This window comes from Lasioglossum baleicum, chromosome 17 (genome assembly GCF_051020765.1).
Source record: "Lasioglossum baleicum chromosome 17, iyLasBale1, whole genome shotgun sequence".
Lineage (NCBI taxonomy): Eukaryota > Metazoa > Arthropoda > Insecta > Hymenoptera > Halictidae > Lasioglossum > Lasioglossum baleicum.
Genome location: NC_134945.1, coordinates 5582896 through 5606427, shown reverse-complemented (window position 1 = coordinate 5606427; position 23532 = coordinate 5582896). Strand labels below are relative to the sequence as shown.

Here is a 23532-nt window from a genome sequence, read left to right as displayed (position 1 = left end):
TATACATTCATTTATAAAATAATAGTCTGATTGTTAACCCTTAAGAGGTACATACAATGTTTACTCTGCGTGGAGTATTGTTTATAGGGTTTGATAAAGACTATACCAAGGTTCTGTCAATTAGCAAATGTGAACAAATCTAATAACTGCATCGAAAGCCGTAAAAAGTTTCTATACGTAGTACCTTAGAATTGATTAATTTAGTTTGTAAACAGTCTAAAATATTATTGGGTTGGCAAGAAAGTAATTCCGGTATTTTAAGGTGATATAAAACCGAATTTCTTTATTCAAACGATGATTTAATCGAACGGTCTAATCAATAAAATATTTTCTTATTTATTCTTTTTGGCAAAAGATCATCGAACGAAGGGAAAATATCTGATTCATTAAAGTTCATTGCTTGGATAAAAAATTGGGCTCTATTTCACTTTAAAATGCTGAAATTACTTTCTTGCCAACCCAATGAAAACGAAAACAAATATTAAGGGAAAACATGTCGTTTCAATTTTCATAGAAATAAATATGTATATGAAAGGAGAAAAATATAGCTTGCTCATTAAATTATTGACATTAAATTCATATCCAAGAGATGTCGTTTATCTGAACTGACATTGAACAACTGAATACATGTGACAAGATTATTTAATGTCAATATAGTATACATTTTAGTCTCTTCAACGATCGCCGATGATTGATTGATTCTTTCGTATAATCAATGGTACTTGACAGAGTCAAATAAATAAATAAATCATCGAACACAGTACGTACTCAGGAAATCCATGACTTTCCTTTGGTAAATTATTGTAATACTATAATAATATAATATTAAAGTGTTGGACATATTAACTAAGTGTTCACTCTAATTATGAAGTATCGCACTCTAGACACTTTCTAAAATTGTGCATTTTCCCCAAGCTAGCTTCAAGTATACAATTTAAGACTAAACAATCCGAATGCTCTAGAGAAGTGAAAGAAACTAAATTTTTGCAATTATCGTACAATACAGCAGGGACAGTTTGGTGTACAGAAATTTTGTTGGGGTCATGGGAGACTCCAATATACCAGTTAACCTCTTGCCCTACGATTATATTTTACGGTTTCAGTGATTAGAACTTTTTTGTAGATCGTAATTTCCCAAAACAGGAGAAAATTTATATCTATCTATTGCTGTAATACTGTAATTGATATCTAATAGCTGTAGATTAACAAAACCAAAACGAATTTGATTTCGGTTTAAAGGAAATTAATAACTAGACAGCGGATTTTATGCATTTATGATAAAAATGAGTAGCTGCAATTTAGGACAGCAAAAATATTAGAAGAATTTAAACATACTATTATATTATTTTCAAAATATTAGAGAGAGAGATACATATGTATATTAAGAAAGAAATTGAATTTCTATATCACTCCAGTTTGTTGGAATTCAGGTAGAAAATTTTTGTTTTGCATAATGATCCGCTGTCTATTAATAACATACATATTAATTTGTAGGGCATATTGTAGGGCAAGGGGTCAAGGGTTGATTGGTTTAAAAGTTGGTGGTAGGTAGTTTCTCGAAACAACTTCGCGAAATGTTTCAAAATCGCCCAACTACCAAGCGAAACATGACTTGGTGCGTTTTTGTAAAATTATACAGATGGACCCACATGATCCAAACATAAACTAGACCATTTTTTCGAGTGAAAGTATTTCGTTTGAGCCTTTGGATGCGTTTGCGCGTGCAGAATGACGACCATTTCAATTACACAACTGATTATACATAGAGTCCGCACGAGACGTAACATAAACGAATCGTTTCCGAGTGTATTAAGAAGCAATGAAGCTCCACGTTGTCTGCAGAATGCGTGGAGAACGAGTGACTTGCATGTTCCCGTTGCCGACTGTTGCACAGCAAATTAATCAGCCGATTGTCACGTGCTATCGCGTCTGGCGCACACGATTCTCTTTGAACCGGTTTCACTCCGGTTCCAAACTGAAGAACTTTTTCGACAAGATAACATTTTATTAACGTATTAAGATACGGCAGTCTTTGCCCCGAGCGCAAACGGGAGACGAACGATAAGCGTGTCGCGCAATCTATTTTATTTCGAATCGCATGAAACATGCACCCGAATCTAATCGTCCATCCCCGTTCCTACCCCGCTGACAACATCTGACACGTTTCCTCCTTCTCGCGATTAACTGAATTCCAGCACGATCGCGTTAGACATGACTCAGTCTGCTCGATAATTTTGCTTCACCTTAGTTGCAACACGATCCATCGACCGCGATTAGGGAACGTTACGGGTCGCCGCTCTATTTTCTAGATAGAGACATAATCTCGCTAGAAACGCAAAAAAACGCGAATATGTTTCGGAAGTTTCGCGCGGGACTCGGCATCATCGAAACCAATTATTTGATACACTCCGGGACAAAAATATAGCACATAACTGAATAAAATAAACTGAAGAAAATTAATATTTTAATATTTCAACATATTTTGACATGGCTGTACATACAATGCACCGAATATTATCCACAATATTTACTTGAATAGAATTTTCGAAATGAAAACGTAAATATTGGGGCCCACAAGCGGGACAAAATGATAACACAAATAGCAGTTTTACATTTGTCAGTTGTGCAGAAGTTACTGAATAGCAAACATTCATTGCAAAACGTAATTGACAAAGTGGGTACTAGCTTCTTTCGTGCTTATTTAATAAAACAACATACTAAATCGTTAAGATTGGGTCGTGGAAAAGAACTAACTTAAGGAAAGGAAAAAACTTAAAGGAAGAACAAGATTGAATTACACAAATATCAAAAACTGTAAATAGATGCCGAAAAGTTATTATGAGCTTGTTAAATAATCCTGAAAATTACGGGAAAATGAAGAGTTCTGGGCGACCACAACGTTTAACTGCCCGTGAAAAACGTGCAACATTGAGAACAGCATCAAATTCGAGGATGACTGCGAGACAAATCCCCGAAAATGTTGGCGTAAACACTAACGGAAAGAACGTACGTTGTATTTTACAAAAACGCAAGCACCTAGCGCGAAGAGAATTGCAAAAGAAACCTTGGTTGAAGATGGAGCAGAAAGCGTTTCCGCTTACAATTTGCCGAAAAGCATATAAATATGAGGACAAAGTGACAAAGAGACATATTTACTGACGAAAAGAGATTTAATTTGGATGGTCCAGACGGCGTAGGCTATTACTATCATGATTTGAATGAAGAACAGCAATTTTTATACTTCGCCAAATGGGAGCCGGCTGTGTGATAATTGGAGCCGGTATTGGATATTGGGGTAAAACAGAAATTAAAATAAAAGGACGAATGAATAGTGAATGGTATATTGAAATGATAAATGAACAACTAAACACTTATGCTGTAAGAATTGCTGCAAATAAACACATTTTACAACAAGGTAATGTCGCAGTCGACGCGGCGAAAGCGGTCAGGAAATACTTTTCTTCAAAAATTATTCGTGTTTTGGTGTGGTCAGCAAGATCTTCAACCTTAATATTATTGAAAATTGTTGGGGACATCTTGCCAGAGCTGTGTACGAAAATAGCAGACAATTCCAAAATACTAACGATGTAAAATAGTGCATTTTGGACGAATGGATTCTGTTATATTTCAAGTTTTTCGTTAAGTGTGCTATCGTTTTGTACCTCTATATTTCGTTAATAATTCTACTTTATTCAATAAAAATAGATAAGCTAATGAAGCTTTGTTTCATTTCATTCATAGTTGAGAAAGACACACTGAAAATATTTGTATAAAAAAATGGAATTTCTAATGCTTAATAAACAGAAATTACATGAATTTCAAAGTGTGTTATCTTTTCGTCCTGGAGTGTACATAATTAGACTGCAGATCTTTATGCAAAATAAAAATTGTCTGCATCGATTGCAACGAATAGAAACCAGATTGAATGTTATTTCTTCCCTTAATGATTTTAATAGAGGAGATATCATATATTGACATGTTCAATTTTGAAAATTTTTCAACAATTACGAATTTTATCTACTCAATTTTGCTGTAAATGCATGAAGATCCGCAGTCTACACATAATCGTCAAGATAATATACATATTATCGGTATTTTTAGCTGCATGCCATTTGAAATGATCATGTGTTACTCCATCAGAACAGCCAAATAATTTTTCCAAATTATTTCATTGTTTGAGTGGCAAATGAAATTCACTTAATCTTTCAGATCATCTTTCAATTTGGTTAAATAATTAATACTCTCCAAAATGTTATTCATTTCGTGTCAACATCGTGAACTGCATTTACAATTTTAAGAGCGAATACAGCTGAACCTTAATCATTAAACTACAAAAACTAGCATTCATATCATAGTGATTATTAGACTGCGGCTCTTTATGAAAAATAAAAAATGTTTGCATTGATTGCAAGACACAGGAGCCAAATAAAAATTTCATTCTTCTTTTGATTATCTTGTTAAGGTGAAACTAATACACTGGTGGCCTTAAATCTTTTTAATACATTTTTTAATAAATTCCGCAGTCTAGTGATTATGCACCGATTTCCAGGATAGATATTGTTAATTATTCATAGGTTTCCTAATCAATCATTTATTTTTATTAACTGTTCGATGACAATAGCTTTACTTATATAGATTAGTGTTTAAAAAAGTGATAAAACAATGTCATTTGTGTGCTGTAATAAAACAACCAGTGGAATAGTATAGTGTTTAATTTGTATTTGAAGCGTATCATTGTTTTTTAATTTTTATTTTTACACTGTATCGATAACGTATCAGGCGTATACATAAGTAATAATGTGTCTGGAGTCTGGAAGTCCCCGCAAAGCCTCAAGCAAAACGGAAATAAAGTATTCCATTCTATTCTATGCATGTGTAGACAATAAACATCATACACCTATTTTTACCTGACCGCCAGATATCTCGCCATTCGGTCTACTCATAATGTTTACGAAGCAAGTAGTTAGCACAGTTTGTATGACCTACTGTTGATGTAAGTGTTTGTTGAAGTATAAATTGCTTTCATTGATATAATTTACGGGAGGCGGTTATGATTGATGTGGTTGTTGAAAGTAGTTTCACGAATATACATATATGCAATTTTAGATGGAACAAAACTAAGTTTGATAGTTTTATTTACCAATCACTATCACTGTATATTAATTATTATTTATACACAGAATCTTATGATCTCTCATAATACACGTCAGAAATAGTTGCATAAAAGATCTTAGGATAATATGTTACGCATTTTTGCTTTTCATTTCAAATCCATAAAAACTATGTTTTTAATACATCTTACAACACCAACAAAAAGAAACCAGATTTTTATGTATATGTAGAATAAAAATTGTTTACGTTTTTTCCCTCTCGATTCGGGTCAATGCAAAGTAAAATAAAATGTTCATGAATCGTTATCTCGCATAGTTTCCGAGATATCCGCGATCAAAGTTCACTAATTGTGAAAAAGCCATTTTTGCCTCACGTTTTTTGCCTTATTTGACTAGCTAACTCTTCAGCACAATTAGTGAACTTTGAGCGCGGATATCTCGGAAACTATGCGAGATAGCGAAAAACTGAATGCAATCAATCTTATGGCACATTTTGCCAGCTTTAATTGTGTATAGAATACTCTTATCGCTAGGACGCATAATTTCCGAGATATAAGCGGAAAACCGAAAAAGGGGACCTTCTACGTGCCCGCCTGCACCCCGCTCACCTCCTAGGAGTGGGGACTTTTAATATGTTTACCTCCTAACTAGTCCAAACAAAGACCCAAAGTTAAAAATTGTGTTCCTTCCATTCCCCTCTACAACTTTTCGTTGACTAGACTATCGGCGCGGGCCTTTTTAAAAATCGGCTTTTTATTCGCGATATCGCAATCCTTGTTGACTCGTCGACAGTCGAACAATAGCAGAGCTCGTTAATAACGGAACAATACAGCGAGGAAAATCGGAGGGAAATCGTCGGAACAGATGTTCGGTCACGTTTCGGTAGGAAATTGGATTGCCCGTCTCGCATTGAACCCTACGCGACCTTAATTCGATCGCTTGTCGCCAATAAGAAGAGACAAGATACAGGCATAGCTCAACATTAAGCAACACCCCACACAGTGTATTTCTTGTATACGAGCTATTCTTCAATGAATGATTTATGACGGGGTATAAACGCTATCCATTGAGTGCGTTATCATCCGATTGAGCTATTAATCCATTATGGTCGAACCCAGCATACGGCTTTTTCGAGAATGTGCAGAAAAGAAATTAATGCACTGATAGGTGTCTTTTATTTGACGGATTAACACTTTAGCTATCGGAAGTCTATTCATAGCCTTTGTCGCGACTGTATACTGTATGTATATTGCCTAAGAGAATAAGCTTCGTCGTTTCCCTTATTTCCCTTACAATTTATATGAACAATATAATTCATTCTCTATTAAATACTTTAGAAGCTTCGGAAGATCTTGAACTACTTACCGACAATTTACTTATTGTAATATTAATCTGATCAGAGCATGAACAATTTCTACCAGACCTGTAAATAAAATCTGCTTACGACCTGACCTAATCGATGCTTAAACCTTTAATTCTATAATAACACGTACGTAATTATTGTTGCAGATGGAAATGTACAACAATCCCACTATGAATAAGAGTTCCCTGCACGGTGACGAAACGACGCTCAAAGAGCCTCATAGGTAAATAAGTATTATATGTATATCTACTTCACAGAGTATAAAACATGCAATAGTTACCATTTTAAGAAGTAAATAATCGCTCCTGAAATTGTAGAGATTTCTGAGAGATATGTTCAACATAAATATAATATTAAATCTAATGTTCAATATTACCAACAACTGTACAAGTATCTAAAAAATGTCCATCGATCAAGATATCAATGACTATCACTTGTTTTGCACCCTGCACATTTACCTTATTTAGTTTAAGGTTAAGAGAAGCTATATGTATACATTTTTATACGACGTTTATTACAAGACTGCGGATTTTATGAATTCGGGACAAAAAATTAATAAATCGAATACGAAACTGCAAGACTAAGTAATCCAAATGCTCTAAAGAAGTTCAATAAACTTAATTCTATTGGTATAGAGGCCTGTAATTTTCAATTAGAACATATTAATTACAAGAATAGAATGTTAATTAAATTAGAATATCTTAAATTTTCAGAATATGTACAGTGGGTAACGAAAGTATTCGAACGCCTTTTCGAAAATCTTTTTTCCCTATCATTTCATAAACCAGTGCTTCTAATTGATTATAAAAAATCAGGTCGTTTGTTACAATTATGAAAAAGTTATTCTGTTTTAAAGGGCGTTCGAATACTTTCGTTACCCACTGTATAACTGAAACAGATCTACAGACCCTACTTTTTAAATTTTCGATACAGTTGTAAACAACAATTTTTTTTTACGTCGCGTAGTAAACTAACTGTTCTAACTTACAGCAGATCTTTATGCAAAATAAAAATTTTTTATGTGAATTACAACAAATTGGAGTAAAATAGAAGTTTCTTAACATACTCAATTATTTCAGAATAATATAACAGTATTTTAAAATTTTTTAATGTTTTTACTGTCTTAAATTAAACCTACTAATTTTTGCCATAAATGCGTAAAATCCGCTGTCTAATATATTGTGATTCACTGTGATTTCTTCTTACGATTAGAGTTGTTGATCTTGATGATCGATAAGCTATGTTTTTCCGGTTCATCGATGCCGAAAATAGAAACAGGAACAGACTAGTAGCGTTAAACGGACAAATTGCGAAACGCCTAAGCGTTTATGTATACGTTTCCCCGCTTCGATAGTAAGAGTCGAGCCAAATGTGACGTATGTACCTATCTCCTTGGCACCGAGTAATATGTATATCTTTGATCAAACGCCGAGGTATAAAACCTGCAGGGCATTCGATTCGGTTTTCCCCTGTTAATCCATCTCTCGTAAGGCCGCAACGACAATCTAATGGAAATATGGTTCCATCAAAGCGATCGAAGTTTCCTCGTATGCAAGTCATCCATTACGCAATCGAGCTTATCTACGGAGATTTATAAACACTGTCAGATGTGGACGGAAATTAGATTCGCAATCAACGTACGCAATTGTTTATGGTTTGTCTGCGTCCTGGGGCCGTGCTGCGCAACAACTAACTAAATACATTCCTCATTAATAAGACTTCGGGAAAGTCCGTCGGGAAAATGCACCTGAAACCACCAGTCATTAGTAGACTGCGGATTTTATGCATTTGTAGGAATGGCGAATAAAGAAAAAAGTGCGTTCAGTTCGAATTATGAAAGAAATAGTAAAAGTCGGTTTTTACCATTTTTTTTTTATTTAGGTTTGCAACGAAAATTTAAAAAATGTCACGGCAGAAATACGCTAGAAATGTGAAAACTGTATTTTCCACCATATTTAATCGATTATAACTCATTAACCAACTAATCAATTTCGATGAAACTTTTGTTCTGAAAAAGTGAAAATATCAGACGACTACGTTACTTGTGACTTATCCAAATTCTTTAAGAAGGGGAACGATGGAATTAATGTTTATGTTCCTCTCGTTTCTTGCAGTTGACTTGGAAAATCTTTATTTTGCATAAAGATGCGCAGACTAGTCATAGGACATTTCCATCATCAAATACATATATTTATATGTATATTAGGTATATGTAGAATTCGACTCGGGTACTCTTTCAACCCCCACTTCTATGTATATGTAGATATTTATTTTAAATTTTATTCCCACCAACTCTCTGTTAGTTTAGGTGTTTTATGTAAAGTGTACTTCAAAAGACAGTTTTTCTGGAGTAGTACTAATGTGTATACAATTTATTTTACCAATTATATATTAAAAATAACTGTTATAAATATGTACATGTATATTGCTTATCTACGTACAAAATTACTATCACCTTCTAAATTAAGCTTGCAGCAAAAAATCATATTTCGTACTTGTAATCTATATTTGCAGATGGAATCACCTTCTTTCCTGTTGTATCGTCATTACGGCCCCGCCCTAGTTTTCTGGATAGGAATAAAAAAAAAAACAGATTTTATATAACTACAGTTACTAGATTTAATATTCGTACGCTCTAAAAAAGACGATAACTTTTTCAATATTGTACTACATATACGATTTGAACGTTTTTGGGAAGCTAGAGCAATTAGTTTACTACAGGATGTGAAAAGAAATTTTTCCAAAAATTGCAATTGATCGGAATTGTAGGAAAAATACTAAAAGTTGCATTTTACAACTTTCTTTATGTGGGCCTATATTGTAAATTTAAAAAAATATGTTTTTTGTAGGTATGTGTCAATTAAACATATTCTGAAAATTTCGTCAAAATCGATCGACGTTGCAATGAGCTACAAATGTTCAAAGATGGTAAAAATTGCAGATTTTTACACAGACCTACAAAACGTACTTTTTAATTTTTCAATATAGGCCCATATAAAAAAATTATGAAATGCAACTTTTAGTATTTTTTCTACAATTCCGATCAATTGCTATTTCTGAAAACAATTCTTTTCACATCCTGTAGTAAACTAGTTGCAAACTAGTTGAAAAAGTTATCGTCTTTTTTAGAGCGTTCAAATATTAATTCGAGTAACTATAAATATACATTCACACACAGGAAACGCCAGAATCTGAAAATGCAAATACATTTATTGAACAATTCTCCGGGAATATATATCCATAATCTCGATAATCGTAGATGTGTATTAAAAAATAGTGAACCTGTTATTTTGGCAGGTTCTGTAGTTCCAGTGTTGAATCCTTTTATTTTTCTCCTGTTTTAAATCGCACCCACACTCATTTTTCTGACAGATGTATAAAATTCGCGGTCCGCTCATTAACATATCTATTCGTGGCTCTCAGGTTCAATACATGGAAATGACGAAATCCGGTTAATTATAGTGACTGTTTCGTCGAACATGGCCGGCTTGTGAAGTTGCGTGGGTTTTAAATGGAAAATCAGCTGCGATGGTCAAAGAATTATAAATAACGCGTGATAAATTCGATACTTTTACGTGTCTAACCGGAGAACTGCTTAAATTGTTTGTCTAAATCAACGAGGCGTTCGTGCCGAGTCCGATGGCAGATTCACCTTGAAATGTTAATGCCATTTTGTATAGGATGCGGAATTCTTGAAATAAAGACTAGATTAGATAGTCACTAAGTTACTTTCACCGCGTTGCAACTCAGTCTTGCAACTTGTCTGCTGACTTCATTGCATTCCATTAAGGAACTTATCATACATAGAACAACCGATACCGTTTTCATTGTTGTGTGATACTGCAGGCTTATTAACGCATTCACGATCCCATGACCCCGTCTACGACTCAAGATCATCTCACCGATAATGGTAATTAGTTTCACACAGTTAAAAATAATTGACCTGGATGCCATTTTGAAACTAGAGGACTGGCATAGCGTAATCCTCACAAGGAAATTGTTTTATAATAAATCATTATATGAAATACGGACGGGTTCCGCGGCGCGCGGAATCGTCTTTAATCGGTGCGCCAGCCATTTTGCCCGTACACTCCGGGACAAAAAGATAGCACATCGTCTATTTTTCCTCATTTATAGTACATTAAACTGAAGAAAATGAATATTTTAATATTTCAACGTATTTTGACATGGCTGTACATACAATGCACTGAATATGATCCACAATATTTGCTTGAATAGAATTTTCGAAATGAAAACGTAAATATTGGGGCCCACAAGCGGGACAAAATGATAGCACAAATAGCAGTTTTACATTTGTCAGTTGTGCAGAAGTTACTGAATAGCAAACATTCATTGCAAAACGTAATTGACAAAGTGGGTACTAGCTTCTTTCGTGCTTATTTAATAAAACAACATTGTACTAAATAGTTAAGATTGAGTCGTGGAAAAGAACTAACTTAAGGAAAGGAAAAAACTTAAAGGAAGAACAAGATTGAATTACACAAATATTATTATGAGCTTGTTAAATAATCCTGAAAATTACGGGAGAATGAAGAGTTCTGGGCGCCCACAAAGTTTAACTGCCAGTAAAAAACGTGCAACATTGAGGACAGCAACAAATTCTAGGATGACTGCGAGACAAATCGCCGAAAGTGTTGTGTTTTACAAAAATGCAAGCACTTAGCGCGATGGTTTGCAAAAGAAACCTTGGTTAAAGGTGGAGCATAAAGCGTTCCGCTTACAATGTGCCGAAAAGCATATAAATATGAGGAAAAAGCGGCAAAGAGTCATATTTACTGACGAAAAGAGATTTAATTTGGATGGTCCAGACGGCGTAGGCTATTACTATCATGATTTGTATGAAGAACAGCAATTTTTAAGCCGTCGCCAAATGGGAGGTGGCTGTGTGATAATTGGAGCCGGTATTGGATATTGGGGTAAAACAGAAATCAAAATAAAAGGACGAATGAATAGTGAATGGTATATTGAAATGATAAATGAACAACTAAACACTTATGCTGTAAGAATTGCTGCAAATAAACACATTTTACAACAAGGTAATGTCGCAGTCGACGCGGCGAAAGCGGTCAGGAAATACTTTTCTTCAAAAATTATTCGTGTTTTGGAGTGGTCAGCAAGATCTCCAACCTCAATATTATTGAAAATTGTTGGGGACATCTTGCCAGAGCTGTGTACGAAAATAGCAGACAATTCCAAAATACTAACGATGTAAAATAGTGCATTTTGGACGAATGGAAGGAGATTAGCCAAAACAGTATTAAAAATTTGTATAAATATTTACCAAACCGAATGATTAAAGTCGTTAGCTGTAAAGGAGGTCCTTCAAAATATTGAGCATTGATTTTTATCTATTAATTCTGTTATATTTCAAGTTTTTCGTTAAGTGTGCTATCATTGTGTACCTCTATATTTCGTTAATAATTCTACTTTATTCAATAAAAATAGATAAGCTAATGAAGCTTTGTTTCATTTCATTCATAGTTGAGAAAGACACACTGAAAATATTTGTATAAAAAAATGGAATTTCTAATGCTTAATAAACAGAAATTACATGAATTTCAAAGTGTGCTATCTTTTCGTCCAGGAGTGTACGACGTCCGAGTCGAGACTGACGAAATATTGACAACTAAAACTAAACATCAATTCGCGCATCAATATGGCTCCCGTCAATGCGATTCAATCAAAATTTTTATGAATATGCTTCAATAAATTGACAATGCGTTTAAGCCCCTGCTAAACGGTCAATATGCCCTTTCGATGCGTCTCGTCAGTATTATTAACAGGCGTATTGACAATATTGTTGATCGTCTAGGGGCCCCTTTACTGCTCTGATTTCCTTTAGACAACGATATTTGTAAACAATCTTTACACAGAACGCTGACTACCTGATAGTAGCACCTCGAGAGGTTTGTTTTGAGAGCAGACTGATCATATTCCGATGGATCACGCTCATTCATCCGGTTATCACATATGCCTGTTCTTGGTATGAGGAGACCAAGGTCGTCATTTCTTCTTTAGTAGGCGAGCGAATACCATTGATAATCCCATATGTACAGGGTGTGAAAAAATTATATGTATGTCGCGGCTACTATAGGATGATTCTTAGTGGTGGCGAACCTATGACACGCGGTTCAGATACTAACCCACGAAGGTTTTGTAAGTGACCCATGCGTTTACTGTAATATTGACTGCAAAAGTGAAAGTTATAAATCAAAAAGGAAACTAAAACCTTAATTATTTGATTATTTCAAAAGTGAAAGCCGAAAAGATTCAACTGTCAACTTTATCTTTTAAAGAAATGTTTGATGTTTCCAAATAATTGGCACCCTCCCCCCCTACCCTTTCTAATTGAAGCTACTGACTTATGACCCACTTTTAAAAAGGTTCGCCATCACTGTTCTATACCCTCGATTTGGTTGAAGTTGAACTAAGAAAGGTGCCGCAAAATTGATACCTTGTCCATGAATTTTAAGGACAAAAGTTCAACAATTTCCTTTAAATGCATTGTATTTTACTCGTCGCGGTTGAGAGTTGCGACCCATGGTTCCTTTTGCACTTTTGACAATTTTTAGAAAATTGTTGACCTTGTGACGTTAAAATTCAAGGTCAAGGTATCAATTTTTCGGCACCTTCCCTAGTTCAATTTCAACCAAATCGAGGGTGTAGAATCACCCTATGGTAGCCGCGACATACAGGATGAGTCCGAAGAAACAGAACACCTAAATATCTCCGTTACTTTTCGATTTATAAAAAAACTTCTTAGGACAAAGTTACACTGTTTGAAGGGCCACATGTAACGGCGTAAGGGAATAAATTTTCAAGGTCATTTTTTTCAAGATTTCAAGGTCATTGATATTTTTTTAAATGGAATGAGGTATTATTTAATACATCAATCGATGAAATTGAAGATTTGAAGTTGAAATTGAAAAATTGACGTTAAAATAGAAAAATTGAAATTGAAGAGTTGAAGTTGTAGTTGAAGGGTTGATATTGAAATTGACGTTGAAAATGAAATTGAAGATTTGAAATTGAAAAATTGAAGTTGAAATGGAAAAATTGACGTTAAAATTGAAAAATTGAAATTGAAGAGTTGAAGTTGAAGTGTTGATGTTGAAATTGACGTTGAAAATGAAATTGAAGATTTGAAATTGACGTTGAAAATGAAATTGAAGATTTGAAATTGACGTTGAAAATGAAATTGAAGATTTGAAATTAACGAATTGAAATTGAAAAATTGACGATGAAATTGAAAAATTGAAATTGGAAATGAAGTTGAAGAGTTGATATTGAAATTGACGTTCAAATTGAAAAATTGAAATTGAAGAGTTGGAATTGAAATTGAAGTTGAAGGGTTGATATTGAAATTGAAGTTGATATTAACAAAATGAAATTAGAAAATTGTAGTTGAAATGGAAGAGTAGAAATTGAAGTTAAAATAGAAGAATAGAAATTGAAGTTGATAATGAAGTTGAAGAGTTGATATTGAAATTGAAGTTGAAATTGAAAAATTGACATTGATATTGAAATTGCTGTTAGCGTTTACTTACTTGTGTAACGTCTTATTGTTAGTACGACAGTAATGGTGTTTTAAAGTTATTTATATTGAAATATCTCGTGAACTACTAACTTTTCGACATACATAGGTTAGTACCTTTTTATAACGAATGTCCAGGTGCATCGATTGATGTATTAAAAAATACCTCATTCCATGTAAAAAAATATCGATGACCTTGAAATCTTGTAAAAAAAATGACCTTGAAAATTTTTTCCCTTACACCGTTACATGTGGCCCTTCAAACAGTGTAACTTTGTCCTAAGAAGTTTTTTTGTACAACGAAAAGTACCAGAGATATTTAAGTGTTCTGTTTCTTCGGACTCACCCTGTATAATTTCTTTAAACCCTGTACCTCCGATATATTGTAGTAAATATCAATGAATTATACAGGTGGTTCACGTAATTGTTTCAGGCTATAACTTTGTCACATGTACAGATACAGAAAAACATCAAAGAAAAAGGATGAATGTTTTTAAGAGTAAGACCTTGTGGTTTTAAGTCCGTAGGACCTTATTATTTTGTTGATACAAATAATAATTGTAATTGTATTTGTAAATAACAATTAACTTTATTATTTTAAATAATTTATTTGGACGTGCTCAAATAATAAATAACTTTCTATTTAAATTTTTATTTAAATAAATTTGTTTATTGCTCAACACTGACCGTAGCAATGTTGCTACCGTATCGCTGTTGCTCGAAATAATTTCGACATTGGCCGCTGTTCAGTTTTTACAATAGGTCTGGTGAAAGTATAAATCTGTACGTTAAAGGAGATCGCCAACTCGATCAGCGCCAAGGAGTCTATGATAGAACGTAGTAGAAGCCGTGGCATGATAATCGTAAATCTTGGGAGTAACTGGTTTGACGTTCATGGGAAAATGCATGCGTAACTTTATACAGAAACAGCCGGCAGCCGTGTAGTCTAGTTGTAGTTGTTGCGACCGGTCTCGAGTCCCCGTAACAGAGAGGCATACGATCATTTGAAATGTCATTAGTAGACTCCGGATTTTATGCACTTATCACAAAAATGAGTGGGTGCAATTTAAAACAATGAAAAGATTAAAACACTTAGAGAATTAATATATTATTTTCATTGCCTTAAGATTATATTGGTGAAAAATTTACATTTATATTTAGCTCCTGTGTCTTGTAAAAATGAGTAGGTGCAATCTCTGCAACAGTGAAAAGATTCGAAGACTACGAGAGTATTAATATAATATTTTCACTACATTAAAATTATCAGTGAAAAATATACATCTATATTTTTCTTGAAAAATATGGGAAAAGTTCGTCACGAACTAATATGATTTCCTTTAAGTGATATAGTGGTATAGTTTGCTCGTAGCGAATGTATTATAAGTTACTGTAAATGCAATTTTGTTTGTCTTCACACACACGCACGCACACACGCACACACACACACACACACACACACACACATTCAATATTGCCGGTTTTACAAATCTGCTCCATGGTGGTACATATCTTTGGTCGCATCGAACTTCATTTAACTCGTATATCAAGGGGTTAATTGTTGTACTGCATATACTGATATTTACATGAATTGTTTTACAGGAATGGGAGCACTTATGGGGCCTTCCAGTCGAAGGATCCCATTTTGGAAATCGAGAAGAACCCGGACAAGGAAGGCGGAAGCAACGAGCATGGTATTTCCGTTAATCATCCAACCTCGTAAGTTGAATAACCTTAATACTCTCCCCATCCGTTAGTTCCTTTGTTCTTGTCCTTTGATTCAATTCTCCGAGCGTTCTTTAAAAGATCTTATTTACTTTGAACTTTAATACATTGACTGTCGACTCAACAGCTGTGAAAATTGGGTATAACGAAAGCGGTTTATTTAAGAAAACAAAAACTGAGACGTTAAGATTTATGCTACATTTCACAGATCATACGAAACTTGACCTGTCATCGTAAAAATGAAGTTCTGTCACCCAAATGTGATTCATGAATTTCTACAAAATTAGTATTATATATGTATTATACTAATTATTAGACTGTGGACCGCTATGTATAAGAATGACTTAAATAATTTCTATTATTTCAAGCTGATGATACGTCGCTAATAATAAAGAGCAGCCAATAAATTGCATACAGTGAATTACAAAACTGTACAGACATTAGAAGAACTATAGAACACTGTAGCACTATTTTCGATCTGTCAAATTTATTAAAAGAGAAACTATAGAACGCCGTAACACTATTTTTGATTTGTTAAAATTATTAAAAGAAACACCACAGAATGCTGTAACTCTATTTTCGAGATTTTTCAAAATTATTAAAAGAAAAAATATATTTTACTTTAATTTATATTTCCTGCTACACTATTCTCTCCGTAATTGTCGAAATGATCACTACCGTAACTGTGAAAATTTTATCCCTGAAACTGGTGAGATCCCGCTAGAATGGCCTAGGGCCTAGGGCCTAGAACCAGTCAAGTGGTAAACAGGCTCAGTGACCAGTGAGATTCATTTACACTAATCCAAGCAGAGCAAGAGATTTCAACTTTCATAATTTTTGGTTTTCTTTTAATGAAACTTTTACCATTGTATTCGTCTCGCTTTTCTGATTAAAGTGACACCAAACACAACAGAAGTATCATAATTATCATAATTACTTCTGCAATGATAGCCAGTCTTCTCAGGCAAAAATAGGCTAAAAATGGTGAAAAACTGTCATTTTCACCATATTTAATCGATTATAACTCGTAAACCAATTAATCAGTTTCGATGAAATTTTTAGCATGTTAGTTATTATAACTTAGCATAGTATAACACAAATGTACAAAACACATTTTTTAAGTTCTCGTTACAAGCGCAAATAAAAAAAACGACTTCACTATATTTTTCATTAAAAACTGAAGTTGTTTGGTCAATTTATAAAACAATTCGAATGTGAAGATTCGACAGTTACGGAGAAAATACTGCATTTACTTGATAATTTTTGTTTTGCATTAAAATCCGTAGTTTATTAAGAAAAACACGATTTCCATGTATAAAGAATTAAATTAATTTATGACGAAAGACAACATTCTACATGTAATCTTGGTTACACAGACTTCAAGGAAGACCGCGTTTTACAATCTTTACACGTATGAGAATGTGTGCACGTGCGTGTCCGTGTATTCATATGCTTGCGGGACAACATCCTCGCACAACAGCAGGATAGGATCTGTTTTGCGGTTTTAACTCGCATGGTACCGCCCACGGTCACTTTCTGACTCTGTTGCTCATGAATACGGTTTTATCCTGTGAGAATCTTGGTTTCGTGTACAGGATGTTCTATGAAATTGGGACGAGTTATACTTGCAAATTGCTTTCAGAAATAAAAATATGTATATCAGCAAAATCAATTCAATCGTTTCATGCGTACGTAATGCTGTACAATGTATTTGCAGATTATCGCAATACTTTAATTTTCTGAGAAGTAGCCGCATCTTGATTACAAGAAATAATATTACATACTTATTATTATTACAAATATATATGTATTTTTTTAATATCGTTCTATATTTATAAAAATATTTTCACTATTTTGTATTCGACTTTTTAATTTCTGTCATAAATGGTATAAAATATGTAATTTATTAACGATAGATTTACATTAAAAACAAAAGGTAGTTACAAATAGAATGTTAAGAATTAAAAAGCATTGTGCCTTTTTGAAATTACATAATAACGTAGTAAACAAGAGTATAATTACTAGCAATTATTTTAATTATCAAAGCTCATTATAACAATCAATTTTTTAATGGCAGCATAAATAAAATATTGATGTTTGAAGTCGTAACAATAGGTAATTTATTGGTATACGCATATACTAGCACGTTGTACTACAAATCATAATTATGCAATAACTCAGCCTCTATGAATTAGTATGCTTATGTTACAGAAAACTGGTTTAATTAATGTGCGCAGTAGCCCAGGAAAATATACGCACGAATGAATGACGTTCATTTCGATTTTATTCACTTTTTAATAGTCCTTTTATGGAATACTAATAGCCAAAATGCAACTTCTAAATCAGCCAAATTCGTTGAATGAAACTTTATTTTAATTAGGCGGAATGATTAGCATATCTGAACGCTTTGTGAACTACTGTACAGGGTGTCCTAGAAAGTTTGAGGAAAACTGTAAGGGGTAATTCCCAAGGTGATTCACAATTCTAATTACGTTTCTCCTTTGGCAATTTCGAACGACACGCTTTGTTCTCGAGTTATTAACGAAAAACACGAACCAATCACAGTCGCGCTCTGATTGGTGCGTGTTTCTCATTAATAACTCCTTTACAAAGCCGCGGGCGACATTTTTGCAAAGGAAAAAGTTGTTCAAAATGTGTAACTATATAACATATTTAAATTTCATCAAAGTCGGAGAGGATTATCTCTTTAAATAATTATAGTTTCTTGCGAATATCTCGGTAACCGTTCATTTCCGCAAAATAATTCTTTCGGTTTCGTATTACCCTCCTCCCCCCTCAGCATACGCGCCGCACATCCACCACCGCAGCCGTTGTCACTATACTAAACCGCCGCCAATAATGGATATAAGGTGTTCTTCCATATTCTGCTACTTCAAATGATCCGATGGGCAGGGAGACGATCACTTGGGTACGGGCCTAGCGACGCACAAATGTCCCAATAAATTTCGTTTGGCTTGAGGCACGCACATGATCATGTTCTGTCTCATCGATACGGTCGTGTAGACTGTAGTAGTAGGCTTTTGTCTATACGTATAATTCTACACAATCAAATTTTGCAAGAACTTTAACAGCTTATATCTCGATAACTTTGTTTGGGACATGTGACTCCTTTCAAACTTTTTCTCTTCTCGATGAGTAGAAGGTATTAATGTACAAACAAACTTGAACAACAATTTTCTTTGTTATAAACAATTTAGCGGCAAGTTTCTTTTACAAATGTCCACCGATTCAGAGGTGCAGATTCACCACTAGAACGGATGACCATTAATTTTTATAAACCCTGCACAATATTTTTCGGATAGCCTGTATACAGGGTGACCCATTTAAATGTAGCCACATAAATATCTCCTTCTTTATACTTTGCATGTTATTTATAGAATAGGAAATGTTAATGTTATGTAAATTAATTCCTTTGTAATGGCTAATTTATGTTACTGCATCGCATAGAACTGCAACAGTAATTATTATATAAATACTCCAGGACTCTATGCAACATTTTCATGAATACATATTATATAAATCCTTTGAATCGCGGAAGTTTATTTTTTCATTTACCTCGAGCTTTAGCTAAAACTGCGTTCTATTGTATATTCATGCAATCACGTTGTTCCTAATCGGAAACGTTATCAAAGTAAAAGAGAATCTTTTACAACTTTCACGATTTTATTGAAATTGGGTAGTACTATATTTATACCGGACAGATGTTTAATTTGAATCTGATCTCTTGTACCAAAGATTAAATATAATTTCGATTTGCAGAGAATATTAAGGGAATAAACTGTTTTTCTTTTATCTATAGTTTTATGTCGCATCAACTTCTAAGTTATTAGCGACATCGTAAAATAAATCAGGATATAGTTTTGTTTGACTACTTTTGCAAGATTTTGTATGAACACATACCGTGGAAAAAGGAAGGAAGCAATTTAGCCAATTGCGACGTTGTCATTCATCAGGATCATCGTAATTTTCCGTGATACACGAGCGTGTATATTTTCCAAGAACACTGTTTCCTTCTTTCCTGTCCTCTTTCCTCACTTAAAAGTATCTGTATAATTCGTAGATCAATCTTTTCCATAAAATTGTTGCCATTCCACTATGCTGCAGCGCATTGCTTAAAATAGATCAGACAGGTCCGGATCTTTTTTCGTTCGGCGTAATTATCGCGAGTAATTAAAGCACAGAACTTGGGACTTTGAGGTATCGTGCGGCACGAAATGTTTCTAACCTCGAATTCCGTTTAGTAGAAGATAATTTAACGCTTTGATGAATGAATGTTGCAAGTTTCTTGCAAGAGTTGCAAAGTAAATTAGCTGTGAACGAAAATAAACTTGGAACACGCAAAGACTGCATTTTTTTGAGACATAAAAACTATTTTGATGAATGATTTGCAGATGTTAAGACAGCTATAGTATATCTAATCAAAACTGGAATTTATAATAAAGTTAGTTGTAATTTATTCTATTTATTATCTTTTTGGATGTACCATATAAAACATATGAATTTTAAGTGTAACTTTAAATGAACATGAATTTTCTAATATTCAATTTTGTTATTTGAACTTAGCAAGGTTATTTAAATTATTATAAATTAACTAATCATAATTTTATAGCGGCACGTTTGCTAATTCTGAAGTGTGGTGTTAATAACAGTCTACATAAAAGCGTTTTCGATAGTTCCTTGATTCATAAAATTTTTTGGGAAAATTATAATCGGTATACAGGGTGAGTCCGAAGAAACAGAACACCTAAATATCTACGTTACTTTTCGTTGTACAAAAAAACTTCTTAGGGCAAAGTTATACTTCCTGATGGGCCACATGTAACGGTGTAAGGGAAAAATTTTCGAGGTCATTTTTTAATGATATTTCAAGGCCATCGATATTTTTTTTAAATGGAATGAGGTATTTTGTAATACATCACTCGATGCAACTGGACAGCCGTTATACAAAAGTACGAACCCATGTATGTCGAAAAGTTAGTACTTCACGAGATATTTCAACTTAAATAACTCTAAAACACCATTACTCTCGCTGTCGTACTAAGATGTTACACAAGTAAGCAAACGCTAACATCAATTTCAATATCATTGTGAATTTTTCAATTTCAACGTCAATTCCAATATCAACCCTTCAACTTCAATTTCAATTTCAACCCTCCAACTTCAATTTCAATTTCAACTCTACAACTTCAATTTTTCTATTTCAATTCGTTAATTTCAACTCTTCAATTTCAATTTCAACGTCAATTTTTCCATTTTAACTCTTCCATATCAACTTTAATTGCTACTCTTCCATTTCAACTTTAATTTTTCAATTTCATTTCCTTAATATCAACTTCAATTTCAATATCAACCCTTCAACTTCAATTTCAATATCAACCCTTCAACTTCAATTTCAACTTCAATTTCAATTTCAACTCTTCAATTTCAATTTTTCAATTTGAACGTCAATTTTTCAATTTCAACTTCATTTTCAATTTTAATTCTCCCATTTCAACTTCAATTTCAACTCTTCCATTTCAACTTCAATTACTACTGTTTCATTTCAACTTCAATTTTTCAATTTCATTTCGTTAATTTCAGCTCTTCAATTTCAACTTCAATTTCTATATCAATTCTTCAACTTCAATTTCAATTTCAACATCAATTTTTCCATTTCAACTTCAATTTCATTATCAACTCTTCAGCTTCATTTTCAATTTCAATTCTTCCGTTTCAACTTTAATTTCAACTGCAATTTTACAATTTCAACTCTTCAATTTCAATTTTTCAATTTCAATTTCAACTCTTCAATTTACACTAGACACTAGCAAGTAAACTCTAACGTCTTAGTACGACAGTAATGGTGTTTTAGAGTTATTTAAATTGAAATATCTCCTGAACTACTAACTTTTCGACATAAATGAGTTAGTACTTTTTTATAACGAATGTCCAGCTGCATCGATTGATGTATTAAAAAATACCTCATTCCATTAAAAAAATATCGATGACCTTGAAATCTTGTAAAAAAATGACCTTGAAAATTTTTTCCCTTACACCGTTACATGTGCCCCCTCAAACAGTGTAACTTTGTCACAAGAAGTTTTTTGTACAACGAAAAGTAACGGAGATATTTAGCTGTTCTGTTTCTTCGAACTCACCCTCTGTATAGATGCCTTTAAAAAATTTATTATTGAAATTAGAATTACATCTTGATATTCATATACGTATATTGGTGTACAATAATTAAATTAAATTTCGAATTGAAATTGGGTTTAATAATAATCTTTAAATTATTTTAATATAAATAGTAAATTTTTTGTATTATTTTTTTGCTATAATATGTGCTTGAGTAAACGAATTTATTGCGAACTTTCTCACGAGAACATTTTTATTACGTCAATAATTATGGAAACAAAAACAGTAAACAAGTAATTTTAATGCATATGGCAGTTCTAATGTTAAAGTTAGAACCTGATAATAGTGTGAATAATATTAACGTAATATTATTAAAAGCGTTTACTTACCTATTATTAAAGCGTTTAAAGTTTAAAATGATGGTATGTATCTACAATATGTATACATATATTTTGTGTAATATGTAGATACATTCATATACTTCTTACAATTAGTAAATTATAAAACAAACGAAACTGTTCCTTTTTTAAATAACACCAGTGCGGGTCTAACGATTTACTGTCGGATTGTGCATGACGGTCACGCGTAGAAGTAATTTCCTTCATTTGCGTGCACGCGCAATATTAATGAAAATCACAATATGAAACAATTCACAGGAATTTAAATGCCGGATTAGTATAAACTGCCTGGTGGATCGTTTCCGACCACTTAAACACTTTTACCAATTTGTGGATTGAGGAGAATAAAGTGATCAATTTGCATAGTTTTGGACATTTGAAATGTCAACTTTAAACAAACTTCGTATAGCGGAATTGACATGCACTGTAGCTGTGTCTTAAATCGTGTGGTCTCGTGTGTAAACAGTGAAAATCCAAGATTCCATGTTTATACATATGCAATAAAATAGCCAATTGTTTGCGAAGATATTGCTGCAGTTTGCTGTCAGATTCATATGTTTTTATTGCACAGCTGATAATAATTAGACTGCGGATCTTTATGCAAAATAAAAATGTTCTTCGTCGATTAAAAGACATTAAAACCATATAAAATATTCTCTCTATTTTTAACAATTGTAATAAACTGCAAATAATATTCGGACGTTTTTAATTGTTTTAATATTTTTACTGTTTTAAATTACATCCACCCATTTTTGTCATAAATGCATAAAATCCGCAGTCTACAAAATCCGCACTATACAAAATGTATTTTTTAAATTATCGACATAGGCCCACTAAAAAAAGGTGTAAACAACAACTTTTAGTATCTCCCCTGTAATTCTGATCAATTGCAATTTTAAACAACATTTTTTTCCCGTCGTGTAGTAAACTAACTGCTCCAATTTCCCAAACAAATTCAAATAGAGCTGGGAAAATAGAATTTTAAATAGTAAACAATAAATTTTCCTATTTATTTTAAAATATGCGTACAATTTTGAATGAAATATTTTATTTGATGTAGTTACTTTTGAAAATAAAATAATTTATTTGAGAGAGGCAGTCATTTTCGAAAATAGTATTTTATTTTAAGAATATATTGCAAATATTTGTATTTTGTCTTTATTTTTAATTTTAATTGAAAATATTATTGCTGAAAATAATGGTTCGGATTCAGTAGATTTAAATCGTTTCTTAATGATAAGACAGACA

At 33.1% G+C, this 23532-nt stretch overlaps 1 protein-coding gene across 4 annotated transcripts in view; it reads left to right on the top strand.

Moving 5' to 3' along the window:
* The window catches only part of LOC143217654 (proton-coupled amino acid transporter 2), an 88763-nt gene that overhangs the window by 44864 nt on the left and 20367 nt on the right, over nt 1-23532 (top strand). For all 4 annotated transcript variants that reach the window (XM_076442178.1, XM_076442175.1, XM_076442177.1 and 1 more), the window contains exons 2-3: nt 6621-6697; nt 15629-15745. In XM_076442178.1, the coding sequence (XP_076298293.1) occupies nt 15631-15745 (115 nt within the window). In that variant the 5' untranslated portion in view covers nt 6621-6697; nt 15629-15630. The remainder of the gene's footprint in view (nt 1-6620; nt 6698-15628; nt 15746-23532) is intronic.